Raw genomic sequence first — 23518 nt, forward strand, 5'->3', positions numbered from 1 at the left:
ACATTGATCAGAACGATGTCCTCTGAGGGTTGTGTTCCTATTGGTTGGACGAGATCACCTGTGAGAGTAAATATACACAGGATCCTGAAATATATTATGTTATTTATTATATTAATAAAATCAGCTGTGGAGAGTACGATACACTGTACAAAGTTTATACTTCACATTAGTGTTTTTTCTCCATTTGTTTTAACTCATTTAAAGTGAATAATTACAAACTTTTGACTGAAACAGGAATAAACTAAAGTTCACTTGAGTGAAGTGAACTTTAGTGGTTAGATGTTGGATGTTTGGTTGGATGCTGGATGTTTGATCTTTGGTTGGATGTTTTATGTTTGGTTGGATGTTGGAAGTGGTTGGATGTTGGATGTATGGTTGGATGTATGGTTGGATGTATGGTTGGATGTATTTGGTTGGATGCTTTACATTTGGTTGGATTTGTGGCTGGATGTGGTTGGATGTTTGACTGGATGTTTTATGTTTGGTTGGATGTTTTATATTTGGTTGGATGTTGGAAATGGTTGGATGTTGGATGTATGGTTGGATGTGTTTGGTTGGATGCTTCACAATTGGTTGGATGGTGGACGTTTGGTTGGATGTTGGATGTTTGATTGGATGTTGGATGTGTTTGGTTGGATGTTGGACGTTTGGTTGGATGTTGGATGTTTGGTTGGATGTTGGATGTTTGGTTGGATGTGGTTGGATGTTGGATGTTGGATTGGATGTTGGATGTGTTTGGTTGGATGTTGGACGTTTGGTTGGATGTTGGACGTTTGGTTGGATGTTTGGTTGGATGTTTGTTGGGTTTGGTTGGATGTTGGACGTTTGGTTGGATGTTTGGTTGGATGTTTGTTGGGTTTGGTTGGATGTTGGACGTTTGGTTGGATGTTGGATGTTTGGTTGGATGTTGGATGTTTGGTTGGATGTGGTTGGATGTTGGATGTTGGATGTTGGATGTTTGATTGGATGTTGGATGTTTGATTGGATGTTGGATGTTGGATGTGTTCGGTTGGATGTTGGATGTTTGGTTGGATGTTGGATGTTTGGTTGGATGTGGTTGGATGTTGAGCTAACCCTGGTGGATGAGATGAAGTGAAACTGAACTCAGATCAGTTCAACCTGCTTTAATCTGATTGGATCAACAAAATGAAATAATACATGCAACACCAGTTTATAGGTCATCCTTCAAAATAAAAGAGCTACAGGTTTCATCCTTCAAAATAAAAGAGCTACAGGTTTACTCATCAAACACAAGACTATACGTTTACAGGCTAGACCCCGCCCACCCCAACCTCAACCACACAGGCAGATTAATAGAAGTAAAATATTCATGTTTGTACAGAAGAATAAAGATTCGTCAGAGTTTCTCACCTGTGGAACACACACATCTGTCAGAGCTCCTCGACCAATCAGAGCCCCTCAGCCTCAGGTCAGAGGTCAGAGGTCAAAAGGTTTGTGTGTTCACTTCCTCTTTAAAGGGACCAACATGTTTGTACGGTGGCTGAGACAGAACAACAAACACAGCGATCACCATGACAACAGCCGCCTGACACTAAACCTTACTTTAGTGTAAAGCTCCGCCCTGTTTTAAAACTCATCACTGTTGCTATGGTTACACCTGGTGGATTTTACCAGCCTCTGAATCAGAGACTTGTGTAAACTGGTCTCGTGTCAGTTTGAAAACTCTGGGTTTGAGTTTTAGTCTGAACAGAAACTGAGACTTTAGTAAACGATGACGCAGATGTTCTCTTCCTGATTGGTTCTCATCAGTCACATGACTCCTCTAAGCTTTGCTGTGCAGGTTGAAGTGTCGGAGCCACCGTTGGTTTGTTTCCTCTTTTGGAAGCCCCTGTAGAAAAAGAGGTAGAACGTGTGGTTTCACATCAGATGAGAAGTTTGAATCTGTTATGTTGGAATCAAACACTGAGCGTGTCTCAGTGATGATCCTTTTAAAACCAACTCTGTACAAACACTAGGTTTTAATAGAAGCTCACGAACACAACATGTCACTGAGGCTAAAACTACGACATCTACTCAGTCAACAAGAGTAGAAAGGATAAAAAAGTCCAAGTAGATTTTTCTCTGTGAAAAGCAGAAATCTGTTATTTCCACACTCAGCCTCCGAACAACAGAGACAAGAAGAAGAAGAAGAAGAAGAAGAAGGGGAAGAAGAAGAAGAAGAAGAAGAAGGGGAAGAAGAAGAAGAAGAAGAAGAAGAAGAAGGAGGAGGAGGAGGAGGAGGAGGAGGAGGAGGAGGAGAAGGAGAAGCTCTCACTCCTTCATATCACTGTCCACATTTGCCATGTTAATAAAGTTTAATAAAATACAATCACTCATCTCCATCATGAATGTCTGAGGAAGAATTCACCTTCTGAACCAGAAGAAGAAGAAGAAGAAGAAGAAGAAGAAGAAGAAGAAGAAGAAGAAGAAGAAGAACTCGGACTCGTTCACACCTGGTTGGGTTCAGAGCTTCAGACTCTTCAGTTCAGTCTGAACCTGAACATCAGGTGTGAAAGGTTCCTCAGAGCAGAAGAGGTGTTCTGGGTCTGGATCAAACTGAACCAGGTTCTGTTCCAGAGTGAAAACACTTTGTTGGATAGTTTGGACTTTTGGACCAATCACAGGAAGTAGAGACAGAATTAAACAGTAGAAGAAGAAGAAGAGGAAGAAGAAGAAGAAGAAGAAGAAGAAGAAGAAGAAGAAGAAGAAGCAGCTGCAGTCTTCACCTCCAACGATATAATGTTTGAACCACGAGGACGTTCGTTTGGTGCATTTGAACTAGTGTGAAGTACTGTAGTACTGTAGTACTGTGGTACTGTAGTACTGTGGAGTACTGTGGAGTACTGGGCGGCTGTGGCTGAGGGGTAGAGCGGTCGTCCTCCAACCAGGTCGGCAGTTCAATCCCCAGTCTGCCCCATCTGCATGCCGAAGTGTCCTTTTGGCAAGATGCTGAACCCCGAACTGCTCCTCAACAAGTGCTGCTAATAGATGCTCTGTGTGAATGTGTGTGTGAATGTGTGTGTGAATGTGTGTGTGAATGTGTGTGTGAATGTGTGTGTGAATGGCAAACTACTGTAAAGACATTGAGTCGTCATCAAGACTAGAAAAGTGTTATATAAATACAAACCATTTACCATTTAGCGTACTGTGGAGTACTGTAGTACTGTGGAGTACTGTAGTACTGTGGAGTACTGCACCTGGAGGTGCTGATGCTGCTAGTAATACCATCATGATGTTACCATGGCAACCAGATGAAGCTTCATTAATTCCCTCCATTCAAACAGAAAGACAACTACCCCCCCCCCACACACACACACACACACCTGACAACACCCCCCCGTCAGATGCCGTCTACAAACCAATCAGAGTCAAGTATAGGTAGACTCCGCCCACGTAGGTGATGACGACAGGACGTACGTTCTTTAGTCCCTAAGTTACAACGTGAAACCAGAACTAACAGATCAAAGGAAACATGGAACAAAGACATGAAGCTTCAGACTCGGATCAGAAAACGACCTGAGATCTGCTCACAGCAACATAACGTTATTAACCTGAGTTAACAGCAGGTGTGATTCCAGATGTTTCCAGAAGCGTTTAACTTTGCTTCATTGGTTCACATTCAGCTGTTAAACGTTTTTTTATGTGGTAAGAACCAAACACAGAGACGCCATTTTAGTTTGATCTGAGCCGTGAAGAGTCTGAGGGTTTAATGTTAATGATGATGCGTTCACGTCAAATCGTTTAACCAGTGATTTTATGTAACTAGCCTCCGACTTCTTACATTTGGTGACAAATGTTATTAATGGAAGATAAACCACCAATAAAATCCAACATTAACACTATTATTATATATTCAGAGACATATTTGAATCTCTTGACTAAAACAGCAATGTTTTACACACAACTGGAAAATTATCATTTATGATAATATCACAACTGTATTCAACAAGAGGTCAGAGAAGTTTAACAGGAAAAATCTTTAGTTTCCTTTCTATTGATATGATGTTAGAAGTCTATGTGAACGCTGCCCTCTAGTGGTTGTCACCACCACAGAAACAGAGATTATGAACACTGACTTGTTTTCATGGCGGAGGTCATGGAAGTTCACTTTTCATTGATAATAAAATAACATTTTGTAATGTTTCTTATTTTTCTTAATTTTCCATCAAAGGAAATGTTGATGTTTCATTTGGCTTTGACTTTTCTCCGTGTCAATGAGCCTTTTTATTTCCTGCATCGTGTTAGCCCTAACCCTAACAGGAATTTTAATTTTAGCATCCATGTTGCTGTTGCCTAGCAGCATTTTGCTCATACTTGACCACGCCAACTAACGTTAACACTACTTCTCCCGTCATAACCACGAGATCAGGGGTTTCACCTGAAGGCTGCGTTTAAATGATGTTTGGGAAGTTTCCCGTTCAGTTAGCTTTTAGTCTCAGCAGCTCCTGTTAGCTTAGTTTGTGGCGTCTGTTAGCTGCTCTGGGGTTTTTCTTACCACAGTAAAACGAACAGCTCGTATGATTCCTGACTCCTGAAATTGGACAAACCTCTAAAAACCAGCAGCTCAACAGCAGATATAAAACAAATGTGAGTACGTAGCTGTTAGCATGTTAGCAACAGCTGATGGAGTAGCATTGGAAGATGTGGTTACAGGAAAAAAAATTAAATTAATGAAGTTGGCGCTAAACGGCTGAACCTCATGATTGTTGTGATCGTGTGAAACTGGGGCCACTCTGTCAGGTGATCACTGGCAGTGGGGCATCTTATTGGCTGGTTCCGCCACTGGCGTGAAGCCATTAGTGAGGCTGTTGGGACTCGAGGGCGTGCCCTCGACTCTGGAGGTGGGCTCTACCATGGAGCAGCTCTTTTGCGGCAGTCGGGGTTGGACCAGCACAGTTTTAGGACTGACGGACACCTGCCGCAGCCCGTCGGCCCGCAGTGGCGGTCTAGTGGGGGCGGCATCTGTGGCCGTGACATCAGAGCTGGGGGATTTGAGAACACGTGGAGACGAGGGGCTGAGAGCACTTTTGTCGGTGGGCTTTGATTCGTCGTCTTGTGGCTGTTGATCTGGGGGCGGGGCTTCTTGGTCTGAAGGGGCGGGGTCTGTGGAATCAGGAGGCTGGTCCTGCTGCATGCTGCTCTGCCTGGAAGCCCCTGAGCCTGGAATCTCACAGCTGTCAGTACGACGCCGCGATCCCTCATGCATGCGGCTGGTGGCAACGACGGCCTTCATGGCAGCCTGTCAACACACAAACAGTAATTATCTGGTTTATTAGGTTTTTGTTGTTGGTGTTTTTACTGTTTGGTTTCTAACTCTTCAGATGTAACTGACTCAGTCGAGAACAAACAGAAACTGGTGCATTTGATGTGTTGTATAAACTTTGACTTCTAGATAAGGTCTCCTCACCTTGAGCTTACGTCGAGCATTGAACTCCTGTAGTTTCCTCTGAGTGGTGTCCATGTGCGAGAAGCGGGCGGCTTTACCCAGCACCCAGGGGTGCTGCAGGGCCTCCCGGACACTGAGGCGCTTGTGAGGGTCGAGGACGATCAGCTTGCTGACCTGATAATTGCAAATTGAGAATCAGAGAATTCTCAATGACAAAGAATCAGTATCACGTTCACATCATTTACACAAGTCTGAGTCGTTTGAGACAAATTAAGTATCAAGTCACTCCAGCGACGTCCAAGTCGTCTCGAGTCATTTCACAAAAATCTAAAGCTGTTTTCAGACATGAACTCTGGAGAATGTCCAAACAATGTGGTCTGAACTTTAATTTAAAGGAAGAGGAGGCAGGAGCGCCACTGGTGTCCCTCAAACCACTGGTGTCCCTCAAACCACTGGTGTCCCTCAAACCACTGGTGTCCCTCAAACCACTGGTGTCCCTCAAACCACTGGTGCTCATGGAAGGAAAAATGTGAGGAAAACCTATGTCCAATAATAATGGCATGAAGAATGGGCTCGTCAGAATATGGGTTCAGGTTCATTGGAATAAAAACCTTTTACATTTTTCCAACCACACTAAACTGATCGACCTGGATTCTTCATGCCTTTATTTTTGGACATAAGTTTTCCTCAAATTTTTTGAAGTGTAATTTAAGTTTCCAAGTTGAATCACCTCAGACCTGAATGTTACAGTCGCACGTTATTAACCTTCATCAACTAAGAATGTATGTGTGTCCAGGACGAAGGCAGCAGGTGACTAAAGTAAGAAAACGTGTTAAACGTGTGTAATATTTTGGCTGAGACACATTTTGGACTATTGAGTGAAATAAGATGCGTTAAACTTCATGTTGAGATGAAACTCACCAAGTCCTTGGCATTGAGGGAAACCTCGTCCCACCATGGAGACACAAACTCGTAGTCACAGTTGAGGATTCTGCTGTACATGTACTGATCGCCCCTCGGGTCGAAGAAGGGCTCGAACCCACAGAGTCTGTAGACAGGAAGTATATATTATGTAAGTATATATAGAATCTCTCTCACCTGGTTATCTCACCACTGTACATCCGGAAGGATATGAAGAAAAACAATATTTACACAAAGGTTCATTTCTATTTAACGCCAACAACCATAGGATCAAAGCATCACAGCAGGTGACTGACGAAATAAAGAAGAAGAAACGAGTCAGGTTTTATGTCGATGGGAGATTTTAATCTGGAGTGAAACATGTTTGACTCTATTCAGATTCAGTCAAAAGCTTTAGTGACGGATATTAAACATGTTTCTAACATGTGTGTGTGAGTGTGTGTGTGTGTGTGTGTGTGTGTGTGTGTGTGTGTGTGTGTGTGTGTGTGTGTCTGTGTGTGTGTGTGTGTGTGTGTGTGTGGGTGTGTGTGTGAGTGTGTGTCTGTGTGTGTGTGTGTGTGTGTGTGTGTGTGTGTGTGTGAGAGAGTGTGTGTCTGTGTGTGTGTGTGTGACTCACAGGATGTAGAGGATGACGCCCACTGACCACATGTCCACTTCAGGTCCGTAGGCGTTTCCCCTCAGAATCTCTGGAGCTGAAGACAGAGCAGATGGGCGAAACTGAGAAATCCCACAGAGCAGCACCTGCCTGAACGCAACACTGTCTGATACCACAGGACTACTACTGATCTAATACTGATACTACACCATCTACTACATCTGGTACTGATACTACACCATCTACTACATCTGGTACTGATACTACACCATCTACTACTGATCTAGTACTGATACTACACCATCTACTACTGATCTAGTACTGATACTACACCATCTACTACATCTGGTACTGATACTACACCATCTACTACTGATCTAATACTGATACTACACCATCTACTACTGATCTAGTACTGATACTACACCATCTACTACTGATCTAGTACTGATACTACACCATCTACTACATCTGGTACTGATACTACACCATCTACTACTGATCTAATACTGATACTACACCATCTACTACTGATCTAGTACTGATACTACACCATCTACTACATCTGGTACTGATACTACACCATCTACTACATGTACAACTGATAATACACCATCTGCATGTAGTACTGCGTGTGCTGTCAGTGGTGGAGTACTAACCGCAGTATCCCGGGGTACCACAGACTGTCTTCATGGTGACTTGGTCATCGATGATTTTGGAGAGACCAAAGTCGGCTGAGAGAGAGGAAGAGAAAGTTTCATCGTCAGATCTGAACGAGTAATAACGAGTCATGAAAACTACTCTTTCATCTGTTATAACAAGTTCCTGACCTCTCATTTTCCTTTTCAAGTCTAAAGAAACCGAAGCCGTTCGTCAGTGTTTTCAGCAGTTTCCTGTTTCCTGTTTGCTTTGCCTTTTCCACTGCCACCGGTTCAGAGCCGGTCCAGATCCGGTTCAGATCCGGTTCAGAGCCGGTCCAGAGCCGGTTCAGATCCGGTTCAGAGCCGTCCAGAGCCGGTTCAGAGCCGGTTCAGATCCGGTTCAGAGCCGGTTCAGAGCCGGTCCAGATCCGGTTCAGAGCCGGTTCAGAGCCGGTTCAGAGCCGGTTCAGATCCGGTTCAGAGCCGTCCAGAGCCGGTTCAGAGCCGGTTCAGATCCGGTTCAGAGCCGTCCAGAGCCGGTTCAGATCCGGTTCAGAGCCGCTGATGAGTCAAACCAGTTCTTTGAGCTTTAGTTCAACAGCACTTCACTGGTCCAGAAGAAACCACTTCAGTCACAACACTGCGACCACCATTAAAAAACACATTGAATATGTTGAACTATGGAAGTGAAACAAACCGGCTCCTTGTTCTGTGGCTGTCAGGTTCAAACTGAGCTCACCCACATTAGAAAGGTTGTTTCGATAGATTTTCAGTAAAGTGCCCAGCTCTGCTCTCTTGGTCGTTTTGATCTATAAATCTAAAAATCTCAGGATGATATTGACTTGATTGTGAAAAAAGTGTTTAATCTCTACCTGCTCAGAACAATTTGTAAAATTAAGTCATTTCTATCATGTGATTTACAGAAAGTTCTATTCACTGTTTCCAGATAATACAAAACGAGGATTTTTAAATTCTATTGCCCACTATTAACTAAATAAATAAATGAATAATATTTAAAATAAATTCTTATTTACACTGACTAATCCTCTTTATTCATTTATATGATGTAATCTATTTTTTTTTTCTATCTTCCTTGTGGTAACATTAGCATGATAATTGATTGATTGATTGATTGATTGGGATTGAACCCTTCAGACGGTCCTCACCTATCTTGAGCGGAGCGTCCAGTGACAGGTCGGCATACAGCAGGTTCTCTGGTTTCAGGTCACGATGCACCACGCCATGTTCATGTAAATACTGAAACACAAATACACAATGTCACTGAACTACACATTGAGCACTAACAGCGCCTCCTGCAGGCTGTACAGCTCCCAGCAGCAGATCAGACAGGAACACAGAGCCTTCAGGTGGGGGGGTCTATGGAGGATCTGGCAGCCCGGACTTAACCACAGAACGAAACTGAAGTGGCGATTGTTCTCTTCCTGCCCCCAGCAGCCCCTCCCCCTGATCTTAGATCAGCTGCTGCTAACGTTTAGCTAATTTCTCTAAAAACCTTGGATCCAGATAACTGAGGTCCATTCAAATATAAAAACCACCAAGATCTTAAAAATTTAAAAATGTGACTTCAAACTGATGAGTTACTGTTGAGGATTCAACCAGATACACGTTAACACCACAGGTCCACGTGGAGGGACACGACCCAGATGTTGAGAAACTCAGTTGTAAAACAATGTTGATGTGTTCAGGGTCTGCAGGATGTTTCAGTGATGCAGATTAATGTCACACACATAAACAGGCGCATGTTTTTCTGCATGTTAAATGTAGGTCAGTGTGTGTGTGTGTGTGTGTGTGTGTGTGTGTGTGTGTGTGTGTGTGTGTGTGTGTGTGTGTGTGTGTGTGTGTGTGTGTGTGTGTGTGTGTTAATCCACTGGTTTTAATCTGTTCAGCAGGAAGATGGAAGCAGCTGTTACATAAGAAACCTGCAGCTGCTAAACACTGCTGCCGTGAGCAACAACAGTACTGACAGCAACACCTGCAACTACAACAACACCTGTAACTACAACACCTGCAACTACAACAACACATGTAACTACATTAACACCTGCAACTACAACAACACCTGCAACTACAACAACTACTGTTACTACAACACCTGCAACTACAACAACACCTGTAGCTACAACAACACCTGCAACTACAACAACACCTTCAACTACAACAACACCTGTAACTACAACAACACCTGCAACTACAACAACACCTTCAACTACAACAACACCTGTAGCTACAACAACACCTGCAACTACAACAACACCTTCAACTACAACAACACCTGCAACTACAACAACACCTTCAACTACAACAACACCTGTAACTACAACAACACCTGCAACTACAACAACACCTTCAACTACAACAACACCTGTAGCTACAACAACACCTGCAACTACAACAACACCTTCAACTACAACAACACCTGTAACTACAACAACACCTGCAACTACAACAACACCTTCAACTACAACAACACCTGTAACTACAACAACACCTGCAACTACAACAACACCTGCAACTACAACAACTACTGTTACTACAACACCTGCAACTACAACAACACCTGTAACTACAACATCTGCAACTACAACAACACCTGTAGCTACAACACCTGCAACTACAACAACACCTGTAACTACAACAACACCTGTAGCTACAACACCTTCAACTACAACAACACCTGTAACTACAACAACACCTGCAACTACAACAACACCTTCAACTACAACAACACCTGTAGCTACAACAACACCTTCAACTACAACAACACCTGCAACTACAACAACACCTTCAACTACAACAACACCTGTAGCTACAACAACACCTTCAACTACAACAACACCTGTAACTACAACAACACATGTAACTACAACAACACCTTCAACTACAACAACACCTGTAACTACAACAACACCTTCAACTACAACAACACCTGTAACTACAACAACACCTTCAACTACAACAACACCTGTAACTACAACAACACATGTAACTACAACAACACCTTCAACTACAACAACACCTGTAACTACAACAACACCTGCAACTACAACAACACCTGCAACTACAACAACACCTGTAGCTACAACAACACCTGCAACTACAACAACACCTTCAACTACAACAACACCTGCAACTACAACAACACCTTCAACTACAACAACACCTGTAACTACAACAACACCTGCAACTACAACAACACCTTCAACTACAACAACACCTGTAGCTACAACAACACCTGTAACTACAACAACACCTTAAACTACAACAACACCTGCAACTACAACAACACCTTCAACTACAAAAACACCTGTAACTACAACAACACCTGCAACTACAACAACACCTGCAGCTACAACAATACATGTAACTACAACACCTGCAACTACAACAACACCTGTAACTACAACACCTGCAACTACAACAACACCTGTAACTACAACACCTGCAACTACAACAACACCTGTAACTACAACACCTGCAACTACAACAACACCTGTAGCTACAACAACACCTGTAACTACAACACCTGCAACTACAACAACACCTGTAACTACAACAACACCTTCAACTACAACAACACCTGCAACAACACCTTCAACTACAACAACACCTGCAACTACAACAACACCTGCAACTACAACTACACCTGCAACTACAACAACACCTGTAACTACAACAACACCTGCAACTACAACAACACATGTAGCTACAACAACACCTGCAACTACAACAACACCTTCAACTACAACAACACCTGCAACTACAACAACACCTGTAACTACAACAACACCTGCAACTACAACTACACCTGCAACTACAACAACACCTGTAACTACAACAACACCTGCAACTACAACAACACCTGTAGCTACAACAACACCTGCAACTACAACAACACCTTCAACTACAACAACACCTGCAACTACAACAACACCTGTAACTACAACAACACCTGTAGCTACAACAACACCTTCAACTACAACAACACCTGTAACTACAACAACACCTGCAACTACAACAACACCTTCAACTACAACAACACCTGCAACTACAACAACACCTTCAACTACAATAACACCTGCAACAACACATGTAACTACAACAACACCTGTAACTACAACTACACCTGCAACTACAATAACACCTGCAACAACACATGTAACTACAACAACACCTGTAACTACGACAACACCTGTAACTACAACAACACATGTAACTACAACAGCACCTGCAACAACACATGTAACTACAACAACACCTGTAACTACGACAACACCTGTAACTACAACAACACATGTAACTACAACAGCACCTGCAACAACACATGTAACTACAACAACACCTGTAACTACGACAACACCTGTAACTACGACAACACCTGTAACTACAACAACACATGTAACTACAACAGCACCTGCAACAACACATGTAACTACAACAACACCTGCAACTACAACAACACCTGTAACTACAACAACACCTGCAACTACAACAACACCTGCAACAACACATGTAACTACAACAACACATGTAACTACAACAACACCTGTAACTACAACAACACCTGCAACTACAACAACACCTGCAACAACACATGTAACTACAACAACACATGTAACTACAACAACACATGTAACTACAACAACACATGTAACTACAACAACACATGTAACTACAACAACACATGTAACTACGACAGCACTTGCAACTACAACAACACCTGTAACTACAACAACACCTTCAACTACAACAACACCTGTAACTACAACAACACATGTAACTACAACAACACATGTAACTACGACAGCACTTGCAACTACAACAACACCTGTAACTACAACAACACCTGCAACTACAACAACACCTGTAACTACAACAACACATGTAACTACAACAACACATGTAACTACAACAACACCTGTAACTACAACAACACCTGCAACTACAACAACACCTGTAACTACAACAACACATGTAAGTACAACAACACCTATAACTACAGTATCTAAACCATCAGTTTATTCACAGTTCTCATCATCGTTGTATATTTTTGATAAATACAAACTAATGAGTAGTGATATTATTGTTTTCCTGTCTCAGAGAACAAACAGTGAATGAATTATCTTACCGCCACAGCCTCCAGGATTTGTTTGATGACGTGAGCGGCGTCTCTCTCGCTGTAGTAACCTCTTTCCACGATCCTGCAAATAAACACAATGTTCAAATATCACATGATGTCTGCGTGTACAAAATACTTAAATGGGACAGTGTAGAAATACTCTGTTTGTCACCAGTCTCTATTTACAGTCTATGGCAGGCCCACTCAAATGGCGGCCCGTGGGCCACATGTGGCCCAGAAGCAACCAACCCCGAGTGGCCAACCAGACAAGTAGAGAATAACAGAGAAAAACATATTCAGCGAGCCTACAGAAATTCCTACAGTAGTACAGATCATGACTGCAACACTCTGCGTAGCCTAGCAACATTCAGCCCAGAATGCAGCATGTTGTTGTCAAGATGTGTCGGGTAGTGGTGATGTTGTTCCTATGATACAACCTATAAAAACATGTCTGTCTCAATGCCTGACAAATACTTGTTTTTGTGTGTGTGTGTGTGTGTGTGTGTGTGTATGTGTGTGTGTGTGTGTTTGTGTGTGTGTGTGTGTGTGTGTGTGTGTGTATGTGTGTGTGTGTGTGTGTTTGTGTGTGTGTGTGTGCATGTGTGTGTGTGGGTGGGTGTGGGTGTGTGTGTGTGTTTGTGTGTGTGTGTGTGTTTGTGTGTGTGTGTGTGTGTGCGTGTGTGTGTGTGTGTGCGTGTGTGTGTGGGTGGGTGTGGGTGTGTGTGTGTGTTTGTGTGTGTGTGTGTGCGTGTATGTGTGTGTGTGTGTGTGTGTTTGTGTGTGTGTGTGTGCATGTGTGTGTGTGGGTGGGTGTGTGTGTGTGTTTGTGTGTGTGTGTGTGTGTGTTTGTGTGTGTGTGTGTGTGTGCGTGTGTGTGTGTGTGTTTGTGTGTGTGTGTGTGCATGTGTGTGTGTGGGTGGGTGTGGGTGTGTGTTTGTGTGTGTATGTGTGTGTGTGTGTGTTTGTGTGTGTGTGTGTGTGTGTGCGTGTGTGTGTGTGTGCATGTGTGTGTGCGTGTGTGTGTGTGTGTGGGTGTGGGTGTGCGCACCTGTCAAACAGCTCTCCTCCAGTCACGAGCTCCAGAACCAGAGCGATGTCAGTGTCCGTCTCAAAGATCTCCTTCAGCTGGATCTGTTCCAGAATCAGAGACATTAACAATAACACACCTGATCCAGGATGAGTGGGTTCTAATGGAGAACAGGTTCTAAACCCCACTCCCACAGTGACATCTGAACCCACTGATGACATCACACTGACCCACTTCCTGCCTCACTGATGACATCACACACATACAGTCGACTTTCAGTTCCACTTCCATCATTAGAGACAACATATGATATTTTTAAACAATTTAAACAGCAGCGAAACACACGATACTCACAATGTTTGGATGAGTCAGACGCAGCAAGACTCCAATTTCTGTACGAACAATTTTCTTGTCGATCTGAAGCAGAAGGAACAATGTCAGCAGGAACTTAAGAACCTGTTTGACCCCCGACTCTGACCTCTGACCCCTGGTGGAGGATGACTGACCGTTTTCTTGAGGACTTTGACAGCGTAGAGTTTCTGAGTCTGTTTCTCTTCACAGCGATAAACAATGGACGTGGCTCCTCTACAGGAAACACAAAACAACAAGCACCGTGTTGATCCTGAACGCAGCACGGACACAAAACAATGATGTGACATCATGACGTCATTCACACTGTACGATGACATGATTGGTTCGTCTAAATAAGATGTAAAAAGTGTCTCTAATCGGTTGCATTACTTTACTATTATGATTACTATCATAGTGACATCATGATGACATCATTCCTACCATGTGACCTTCTGATCGTGTCCATCATCCAACAGGATGCAGCGATTTTTCTACTGTGTATGATGTCATTTCCCGATTTGATTATGACGTCACTGATCACATGACATCATATTATGAGGAATAATTTTCTTATTCTTATTCAGCTTGAGACAAATTTATAATCCTGCGAACGAAACAACACATGTTTACATCAGTGACGATCAGGAAAAATCATCGTGTTTGTTTCAATAATTAAAAGCTGTGTCTCTGCTGATCTACATATTACGTTACATTACATCATGCAGCCGACGTCAGTCCTCAACAGTCGGCCGAACCGGAGTGCGACAGTCCGGTTGTCATATTGTGTCACTAGCTTGTCCAGCTGTTACAGATGTCGCCTAGCAACAAAGCTACGTACGAAAATGTTCTTCAGTTGATACAAAGTGTTGATTGGATGTTTTATTAACATATGCAACGTTATGAACCTTTTTAAAAATAGAGTGTGAGTGTGAGTGTGTGTCTGTGTGTGTGACTGTGTTTGTGAATGTGTGACTTTGTGTGTGAGAGTGTGTGTGTGTGTGTGTGTGTGTGTGTGTGTGTGTGTGTGTGTGTGTGTGAGAGTGTGTGTGTGTGTGTGTGTGTGTGTGTGTGTGTGTGTGTGTGTGTGTGTGTGTGTGTGTGTGTGCGAGGAAACAGATCCTTCTGAAAAACAGCCACACACACGCACAGCAGTGGCTGGTCTCCATGGTAACAGGTCACCTGGTAACGGATGGTGACATCATTTCGCTGTTTCTGCTGAACTGTTGTTGTTGTTTACACATGATGTGTAAACACACAAACAATAAACAGTCTGTACAGAAGTAATCTGGTACTTCCCTGAAGTAAAAGTACGGAAATAAGTTGAAAACTTGAGTGAGAGTTGATGTTATAGTTTCTGTATATAGTATTTTATATTTTATTTATATTTATAACCCCTAAGCCAGATCTACTTGAACGCCCCCTGGTGGCTGTTCTCATCACAACATGTTTCCGATCAGTTTTGATTATCATTTGATTGGTTGTTTATCGTTAGTGTCTCCACGACGCACAGACACAAGATGTGTTGTTAATAGAAAGTCGGAAACGCTTCGTTCTTTATTTAGTTTAACGACATCTAATCTGAAAAAGTCTTAAATAATGAAGACAACCTGCTGAGAGAGGACGGTCCAGGTCCACTTCCTACCAGAACCCAGTCAGACCCCTTTGCCTGCAGGACCCTGGACCTGGATCACATTGACTGTAATCCAGACCTGCCCCCCCCCCGGTCCCCCCTGTCCCCCTCATCAATGTGGCCCAGACCTGCCCCCCGTTGACCCCCCCCGATCATTGGGCTCCACCCTGTCCCCCCTGTCCCCCTCATCAATGTGGTCCAGACCTGCCCAGCTCGGAGCTCAGGGTGTAGAACTCCTCCACCGTCCCGTCCCGCCTCGAACCCTCCACCCAGAACTCCACCGGCTCAGAACCAGGCCGGGACGTCGGCATGATGACAGCAGAGAAAACCAGGACCAGAGAGGACCAAAGATCACACCGGAACCAGGACCGGTTCAGACCGGGTCAGATGTGACCCGATCAGAACCAGGAGCAGACTAATCCAGATCCGATCTCAGATTTAAATCCAGATTAGAGGAGCGGAGGCGGATGATTCATGATCGTTTTAATCCAGACCAGCACGAGGACGAGGATCCGACCGGGACCGAAAAACACCTAGACCCCCCCACACGGATCAGGAACCGGGATCCAGACGCTCCAGGTCCGGATGTGTCGCAGCTTCCATCGGGCCTCAGACCCTCAGATGTCGGATCGGTTCAGTCCATCACCTCCCGGGGTTCATCCGGATCTCCCGGTTTAACCGGTAGAATCGCTCGGTCCCTCCGGAGCCGCCTCGCGCTGCACCGGAGCCCGAACAGAGAGCGGAGCCCGGACAGCCTCGGTGCGGGATGTCGGTGTTTGATTCCCTCCAGATGTCCGCAGCTGTAATCTCACAGCCCCGCTCCTCTGCCCCCCTTCACCAATCACAGCGCTGCTCTAGAGCCGAGCCGCGCTCCCATTGGACGAACGACCTGTCAGTCAGCGGAGCCTCTGACAACAACCTCAATACAGAAATAACCTAAATACACAAATGTACGTTTGCGTGACATCTGGAGGAGATGATCCTGCGGGAATCAAACCCGCAACACACCGGAAACACGTGGTCCGTTTATTGTTGTTTTATTTATGACGTGTGTTCATGATGTTATTTAATCATATGTTTGAATTCAGATTCAGAAATGAACTGAGGAGCAACATTTATCTTATTCTTTTATTTCATTTAATATATGTGATGATGAAACATAAAGAAAAGAGTGATGTCTGGTTTTAACATTCAGACTCTGATGGTAAATTAGAAAAATATGAACAATATATATATATAATATATAAAACAATTTAATAAAAATACTTAATTTTGTATTTGTATTAATCCAATCATTTGAATCCGGTAACATAGCAACCTCATAGCAACCACCCATAACAACCAGCTACAGTCAATACACAATAATAATAACCCCATTATAAAAACATTTTTAAACAAATATCAGAAATAAAATGCAAGAAGTTTCAGTAAAATATATGACAAATATCTTTGTCATATCTTGGAAAATAAATATTAATAGCATTTAGGTAGATTCATAGAAAGAACTTCAAAATCTTAAAATTGTTAATGAATATCCAAACAACAAACTAAGTTGTTGACCATAACACAACTGTAGAAACAACACAACAGAAGCTGTGACAGTTATGTCTTTACATAAAGTAACAGTTGTTTGACGTCATTTTATATAAACGTCTGATCGTGAGGCAGCGACAGTGACGTCAGCGAGGTGACGCTGGACTCACGGAAGATCTGTCCAGATGGGACGCTGTGACGTCAGTTTGAAAACAAACACAACATCTACACGTCTATAACACAACAATAACAAACACACACCAGCTGTCAGAGCCAGCAGGTCCAGAGGCTTCAGCACAACTCGTGCTACCTCCACAAACTTCTGCAGGAAGCAAAGAGAAAGTTTGGATCGAATTAATATTTGAATATCTTAGTTTTGAGGCTTGTTGTGATTGACAGATCAAACCTGTACAGGTGAGGTTGATTGACAGGCGGCTCACCTGCAGCCCAAAGCGGGGGACGTGCCCACGTGCCTCTACGTCATCAGTAGTGGGTGTGAACTTCCTGGTTGTGTGTGTAAACAGTTCCGTTAACGTGAAGAAGCTCAGCTCCGGTACCGGACATCAGCTGCTCCTGTCCCCGGTGTGAACATGACCTCCTGTCCGTTCCTCCCGGTGCTCCTCCCGGTGCTCCTCCCGGTTCTCCTCCCGGTTCTCCTCCCGACCTGCTGCCTGGTGTTGGCGGTGGATGTGAGCGGAGGCTCCGGCGGCAGCACCGCGGCTCTCCGGCCCTCCGGCACGAACTCCAGCCGGCCCAACTCCACCCTGAGCGGGGCTCCGCCGAGCAGCTTCACCGTGGACAGCTCCATGATCCAGAGGAGCCTGTACGTCCTCATCGGGGTCTCCATGTTCGGGGTCCTGTACTTCCTGGTCCGAGCCGTGAGGTCAGCCGCGTCACTGTGACGTCACAGCCACTCACTTCACTTCACACAAGTTCAACAGCTAGTTTAACTGTGTCAGTGGGGGTTAGTTACAGGTTAGTAGGTTAACTAGGTCAGTTCAATATTCTGCGATGTTTACCAGGATAAAGAATAAAACATGTATTCAGTAAATAATCCTGAAGCAGAACTAATGCTCTCTGGAGTTTCTCTGGAGTTTCTAACACAGAGACAGACTGACCTTCTGAAACCATCTAAAACCTACAATACAATTATCAGTTATCGTAATATTACAGCTTTATTCTTGAAATCTCAGATAGCTTTTCTTTAACATGGACCCAGTTATGTTAAAGTGAAGTTAGTTTGAGTTGAATCCCAAGTCTTTCACTCAGGGACCATCAATAAATTCCTGTTTGAATATGAGATAACTGTATTTGTTTTTAATATCTTCATGTCATGTGACCCACTGACTCAATTCAGATAATATTGATACACTAAACAAACAGGACACACCTCTTTTTATTCTCTTGACGTTAGCATAGACTGAGCAATAAAACAATTTTAACCTAGAACATCACACACGTAAATATCAGTCTGATTATTCTCATCAGTGACTATTTAAGAAATAGTTTTATCACAATGTGAAAGAAAGAGGTGAAAATCAGGGGGCGGATCCTGGATCCTTAGTTTGTGTGCCATCCTGTTAACTAACTAACTAACTGATTAACTAACTAACTAACTAAAAAACAAAGTAATGAAAACTGTGTAAGCTGCTCTTCCCTCAACATGTGACTGATGAACTAACGAGTTGTGAGTTCATGTTCGTCAGGAGATGTAATGTTTTGAAATGTAATGAGATCGTGAACCGACTGTGTGTCTCATGTTGATGATGTCATCAGGCTGAAGAAACCCAGCCAGAGGAAGAAATACGGTTTGTTGCTCAACGACGCGGTGGAGATGGAGGAGGTGGAGACTGACGAGGACGACACACTGTTCGAGGCTCGCAGCCTCCGCAGGTCAGCAACACAACTACACAATAACAACACAACAAGCACATCTGCCTTACTCCAGAACACGTGAAGATACTTTACATGTGTGTGTGAACTCGCTGCCTCCAGAAGTTTTAACACTTGTTAATATTTGTTTATAGTTAAATTCTCAGCCTGAGCTGTGGTGACGCTCTGTAACCGTAAAGTTCTGATCTGATTGTGTGTCTGTGTCTCTGCTCAGATGAGTCCAGAAGAAGACGTGGATCAGGATCCTGTCGGCTGTCGGCCGATGATGGATCAGGAGAGAGAGGACTGATGGACCAAACTTTATTATTATTCGTATTAATATCACAATGAATGCAGATTAATGCCAAAGCTACAGCTGCTCCAGGAGCCGAGCAGGATAATCAATATTTTTTTACGTGGCGTCGGATGATGTGATCACAGGTCGCCATGACGACAAAGTTCCCTCTGAGTCTCCTCATCTTTTTCTAAGAGTTTTACTCTGAGCTTCAAACTTGTGACGGACATGACGCAGCAGTGACCAATCAGACTGAGGAGGCGTGTTCCACCTGAAACTGTCCAGATAACGGAGCTCCGCCCCCAAGGACTACACAACCACATTTTCTGTTTTCTGCTGCGAGTGAACGTTTCATGACAACACACACACAGACACACACACACACACACACAAACACACACCCCTTCATTTTTTCTGTTCATTCAAATAAAAGTCAAAAGGTTTTTCGTGTTCGACGTTTGAACGTTGATAACAGTTCAACATGGCTCGGTGAATAAATGATGACATCAGCATTTACAGAAGTCACATGACTTTAACTTCCTGCTGAAGGACAGAGGAAACATGGCTGCAGATGAAAAGTTCATCATCAGTGGACCAATGAGGAGACGGTTCCTTTACCTTTCACCAGTTTTCTTACTTTGATCTTTGATTTGTTCAGCGACATCATCTCTTCTTCTGCAGTGGTGTATGAGCACCAAAGGGAGCAGCAGCGCCACCCACTGTTTATCTCCAGCTCCTGATGTTCACAGGACGCAAACTATTTGATTTTGACCATTTTCTAAAAGTTTAGTTAAAATCTGTTATTTCTGAATAAAATCAATAAAAATTGATTAAAATCATCAAACAAACGGTTCAATGTTTTGTCGTTTGATCAGAAAATATTTCATCAGTCACATGTTGAGAAAAGAAACGTGGTCTGATAAGAACCTGAAGAACCGACTTTTTGTTTGACTTGAACAAAGTGAGTTTGTATATTTAACTTCAGTTTTTTTTCCGGTTTCTCTTTAACATTAAAACCTGGAGGAAAATTTCATTTATCATTTATTTAAAAAATGTGTTTGAACAAAAGCTTTGAGGTGAATTTTGTCATCCATCAAATATAAATATTATAATTTTTATCTCAAATATAAATATAAACACAAAGTAACTGACCACACACAGTTTATCTTTCTAATCTCTAATAAACATGTAATATCTGTTTTATAACACATTATTAAGTATTATAACAAGCGGCCACATCGTGGATTATGATGGTGGATCGTGAATCAGAGATCGTGATCGTAATGGTGGATCCTGTAGCGTGTTGGTGGTGGACCACGATCGAGGTGGCAGCTGATGGCGGCAGTGGATCATTGGATCATGACTGTGGACGATGGTGGATCCTGATCCTGGTGGATCCTGATCCTGGACTATGATCACAACAAGTCTGCTTGATATATAATATTTCTCCTCAGATACTCGACCAAGTGTTTATTCTAATCAAAGCTGTAAATACTCTGATCTCTCTGATGTTCTCTGTTCCACAGGACATCTGTTCACTTGTGTCCGTCCTGGGAGACGGATCCTCACATGTGTCTCTAAGGTTTCTACCTTCTGTACCTGTTAAAGGTTTTAGTAGTTTGACTCTTGTTGAGGGTTAAGGACAGAGGACGTCTCACCTTGTTAAAGACCATGAGACAAACTGGGATTTGTGAATATGGGATATACAAATAAAATTTGATTGATTGATAGATAGGGTTAACCCCTAACCCTAACCCCCCGTAGTTACACACAGGTCTGAGGACACAGTTAATAAACGGATCAGGTTATAATTATAATTAATTATAATCTGATCATGATTCATTGTTTAATAGAAGAGATTCATAATAATCTTATAACGTGTTATTAAATAAGATAAATAATCAATAATAATAAATAACCTGATGTTCCTCAGTGATGTAGTATCAGGACGTGACCAGCAGATGTCACAATTCACACCCTAACCCTAACAACATATAAAGGACACAGAAGATTTAAAGGAGCAACAAACCTTCAACAGAAAACAATAATAACATTATACTTAATTCTAACAAGTCAATAATACATAACAACAACTATGTTATAATAGATATTATAACAACATAAATATAAATAACGGTAACAGTCTGTTATCTAATAAGAATCTTTATTGTAATTAGCTTTGTCACACACTAAGAAACACAAACACAAATAAACTGAAAACATGTTCGTGTCAGTCAGTCAGTTAGTTAGTTAGTTTGTCAGTCAGTTAGTTAGTTAGTTAGTTAGTTAGTTAGTTAGTTAGTTAGTTAGTCAGTTAGTTAGTTAGTTAGTTAGTTAGTTAGTCAGTCAGTCAGTCAGTTAGTTAGTTTGTCAGTTAGTTAGTTAGTTAGTTAGTCAGTCAGTCAGTTAGTTAGTTAGTTAGTTAGTTAGTTAGTTAGTTAGTTAGTTAGTTAGTCAGTCAGTCAGTCAGTTAGTTTGTCAGTCAGTTAGTTAGTTAGTTAGTTAGTTAGTCAGTCAGTCAGTTAGTTAGTTAGTTAGTCAGTCAGTCAGTCAGTCAGTTAGTTAGTTTGTCAGTTAGTTAGTTAGTTAGTTAGTCAGTCAGTCAGTCAGTTAGTTAGTTAGTTAGTCAGTCAGTCAGTCAGTCAGTCAGTCAGTCAGTCAGTCAGTTAGTTAGTTAGTTAGTTAGTTAGTTAGTTTGTCAGTCAGTTAGTTAGTTAGTTAGTTAGTTAGTTAGTTAGTTAGTTAGTTAGTTAGTCTGTCAGTTAGTTAGTTAGTTAGTTAGTTAGTTAGTTAGTTAGTTAGTTAGTTTGTCAGTCAGTCAGTCAGTCAGTCAGTCAGTCAGTCAGTCAGTCAGTTTGTCAGTCAGTTAGTTAGTTAGTTAGTTAGTTAGTTCGTTAGTTTGTCAGTCAGTCAGTCAGTCAGTCAGTTAGTTAGTTAGTTAGTTAGTTAGTTAGTTAGTTAGTTAGTTAGTTAGTTAGTTAGTTAGTTAGTTAGTTAGTTTGTTTGTTTGTTTGTTTGTTTGTTGAAGACAGAACTCGGGAACAGCCGATTTTATGATATGTGTTTTTTTTCATAATTTTCTTGAACTTGTTTTCACAGTAGAATAATTTCTGGGTCGGTCTTATTTATTATTATATTATTATTATTATTATTATTATTATTTACCAAATATTACATATTATTTTTATATTAACATGTTTGTTTTTACGTGATCCTGTTGATGAACAAACACAAACGATGTGAACATCTGTGAACATCCACATTAAATAAGGGAGTTGATCTTTGTTCAGTTTTCTACTATAACAAATTAAAGTTGACTTGTGTTACAGATAGAATATCCTTATTGTTTGTTCATCATTTATTTTCTGTCACATGACCCTCAGGGGACCCTTTCACATTAAAAGCTCCAGATAATAAAACATCTTCCTCCTGTGTGAGTTGACGCGTTGAGTTTTCCCACAGTTCAGTCTGACAGGATCACAGGGGGGGGCAGGGATGGTCACTGTAACAAGCCATTGATGAGTGGGCGTAGATCCGACGACTGATAAACATCTGCAGCCAATCAGATGACACCTAGAGAGAGACACCAACAATAACAGGTCCCAGAGGAGAGAGAGGGGCGTGTTTCAATTAAGCTGCTTTCAGACCTGAATCTTCTCTGGAGGAGGAGGAGCCTGTGTGAACTCAAATGTTCAGAGACACTTCACGGTATTAAGAGAGAAAGACTCTGCGTCCACACGTCTTCACTTTAAAACTAAAACCAAACTAAAGATGTTTTCACACATGAACACATGTTGTGTAGTCAGTGTTTGTGAAGCAGCAGCAGGTTGTCGGGTCCGACTCGTTCACACCAACAGGAACATGTGGGAACATCCAGGCGAGGGGCGGAGCCTGTAGAGCAGCAGCGCTTACTAAAGTCCCAGCCAGGTGTAACCATAGCAACAGTGATGACTACAGTCTCAGGTGATCTCAGCATCACACATCACACCAGTTTGAGCCTCTTCACACTGGATCTGGTTCAGATCAGGACTCCTGATTTTATATATGTTAGAGGGAGGGGGGTCCCCTGGGTCCCCTAGGTCCCCTGGGTGCTGCTGCTTCCTGGGCCCCTGCTCAGAGTTTAATGGGGC

General features: G+C 42.6%; 2 protein-coding genes across 3 annotated transcripts; one reads left to right on the forward strand and one right to left on the reverse strand.

Annotated features, from left to right (window-relative positions):
• Positions 1–1109: 1109 nt before the first annotated feature.
• si:ch73-60h1.1 (calcium/calmodulin-dependent protein kinase type IV) lies at positions 1110–16516 on the reverse strand. Its single transcript, XM_034582286.1, has 11 exons — positions 15893–16516; positions 14214–14292; positions 14062–14124; positions 13729–13811; positions 12690–12762; positions 8710–8800; positions 7562–7636; positions 6924–6999; positions 6308–6434; positions 5408–5560; positions 1110–5239 (listed from the first exon to the last, which is right to left on the reverse strand). The coding sequence occupies exons 1-11, from the start codon at positions 15997–15999 to the stop codon at positions 4745–4747; spliced, it is 1422 nt and encodes a 473-aa protein (XP_034438177.1). The 5' UTR covers positions 16000–16516; the 3' UTR covers positions 1110–4744.
• Positions 16517–17360: 844 nt separating this feature from the next.
• On the forward strand, positions 17361–20236 carry fam174c (family with sequence similarity 174 member C). 2 transcript variants are annotated; one of them, XR_004613578.1, is made up of 4 exons: positions 17361–18104; positions 18998–19114; positions 19329–20015; positions 20093–20236. XR_004613578.1 is itself a non-coding variant. In XM_034582314.1 (3 exons), the coding sequence occupies exons 1-3, from the start codon at positions 17812–17814 to the stop codon at positions 19330–19332; spliced, it is 414 nt and encodes a 137-aa protein (XP_034438205.1). In that variant the 5' UTR covers positions 17361–17811; the 3' UTR covers positions 19333–20236. The 2 variants fall into 2 exon arrangements, 1 of the variants encoding a protein (XP_034438205.1); XM_034582314.1 differs by having other exon boundaries at positions 19329–20236.
• Positions 20237–23518: the final 3282 nt, after the last annotated feature.

This window comes from Hippoglossus hippoglossus, chromosome 4 (genome assembly GCF_009819705.1).
Source record: "Hippoglossus hippoglossus isolate fHipHip1 chromosome 4, fHipHip1.pri, whole genome shotgun sequence".
Lineage (NCBI taxonomy): Eukaryota > Metazoa > Chordata > Actinopteri > Pleuronectiformes > Pleuronectidae > Hippoglossus > Hippoglossus hippoglossus.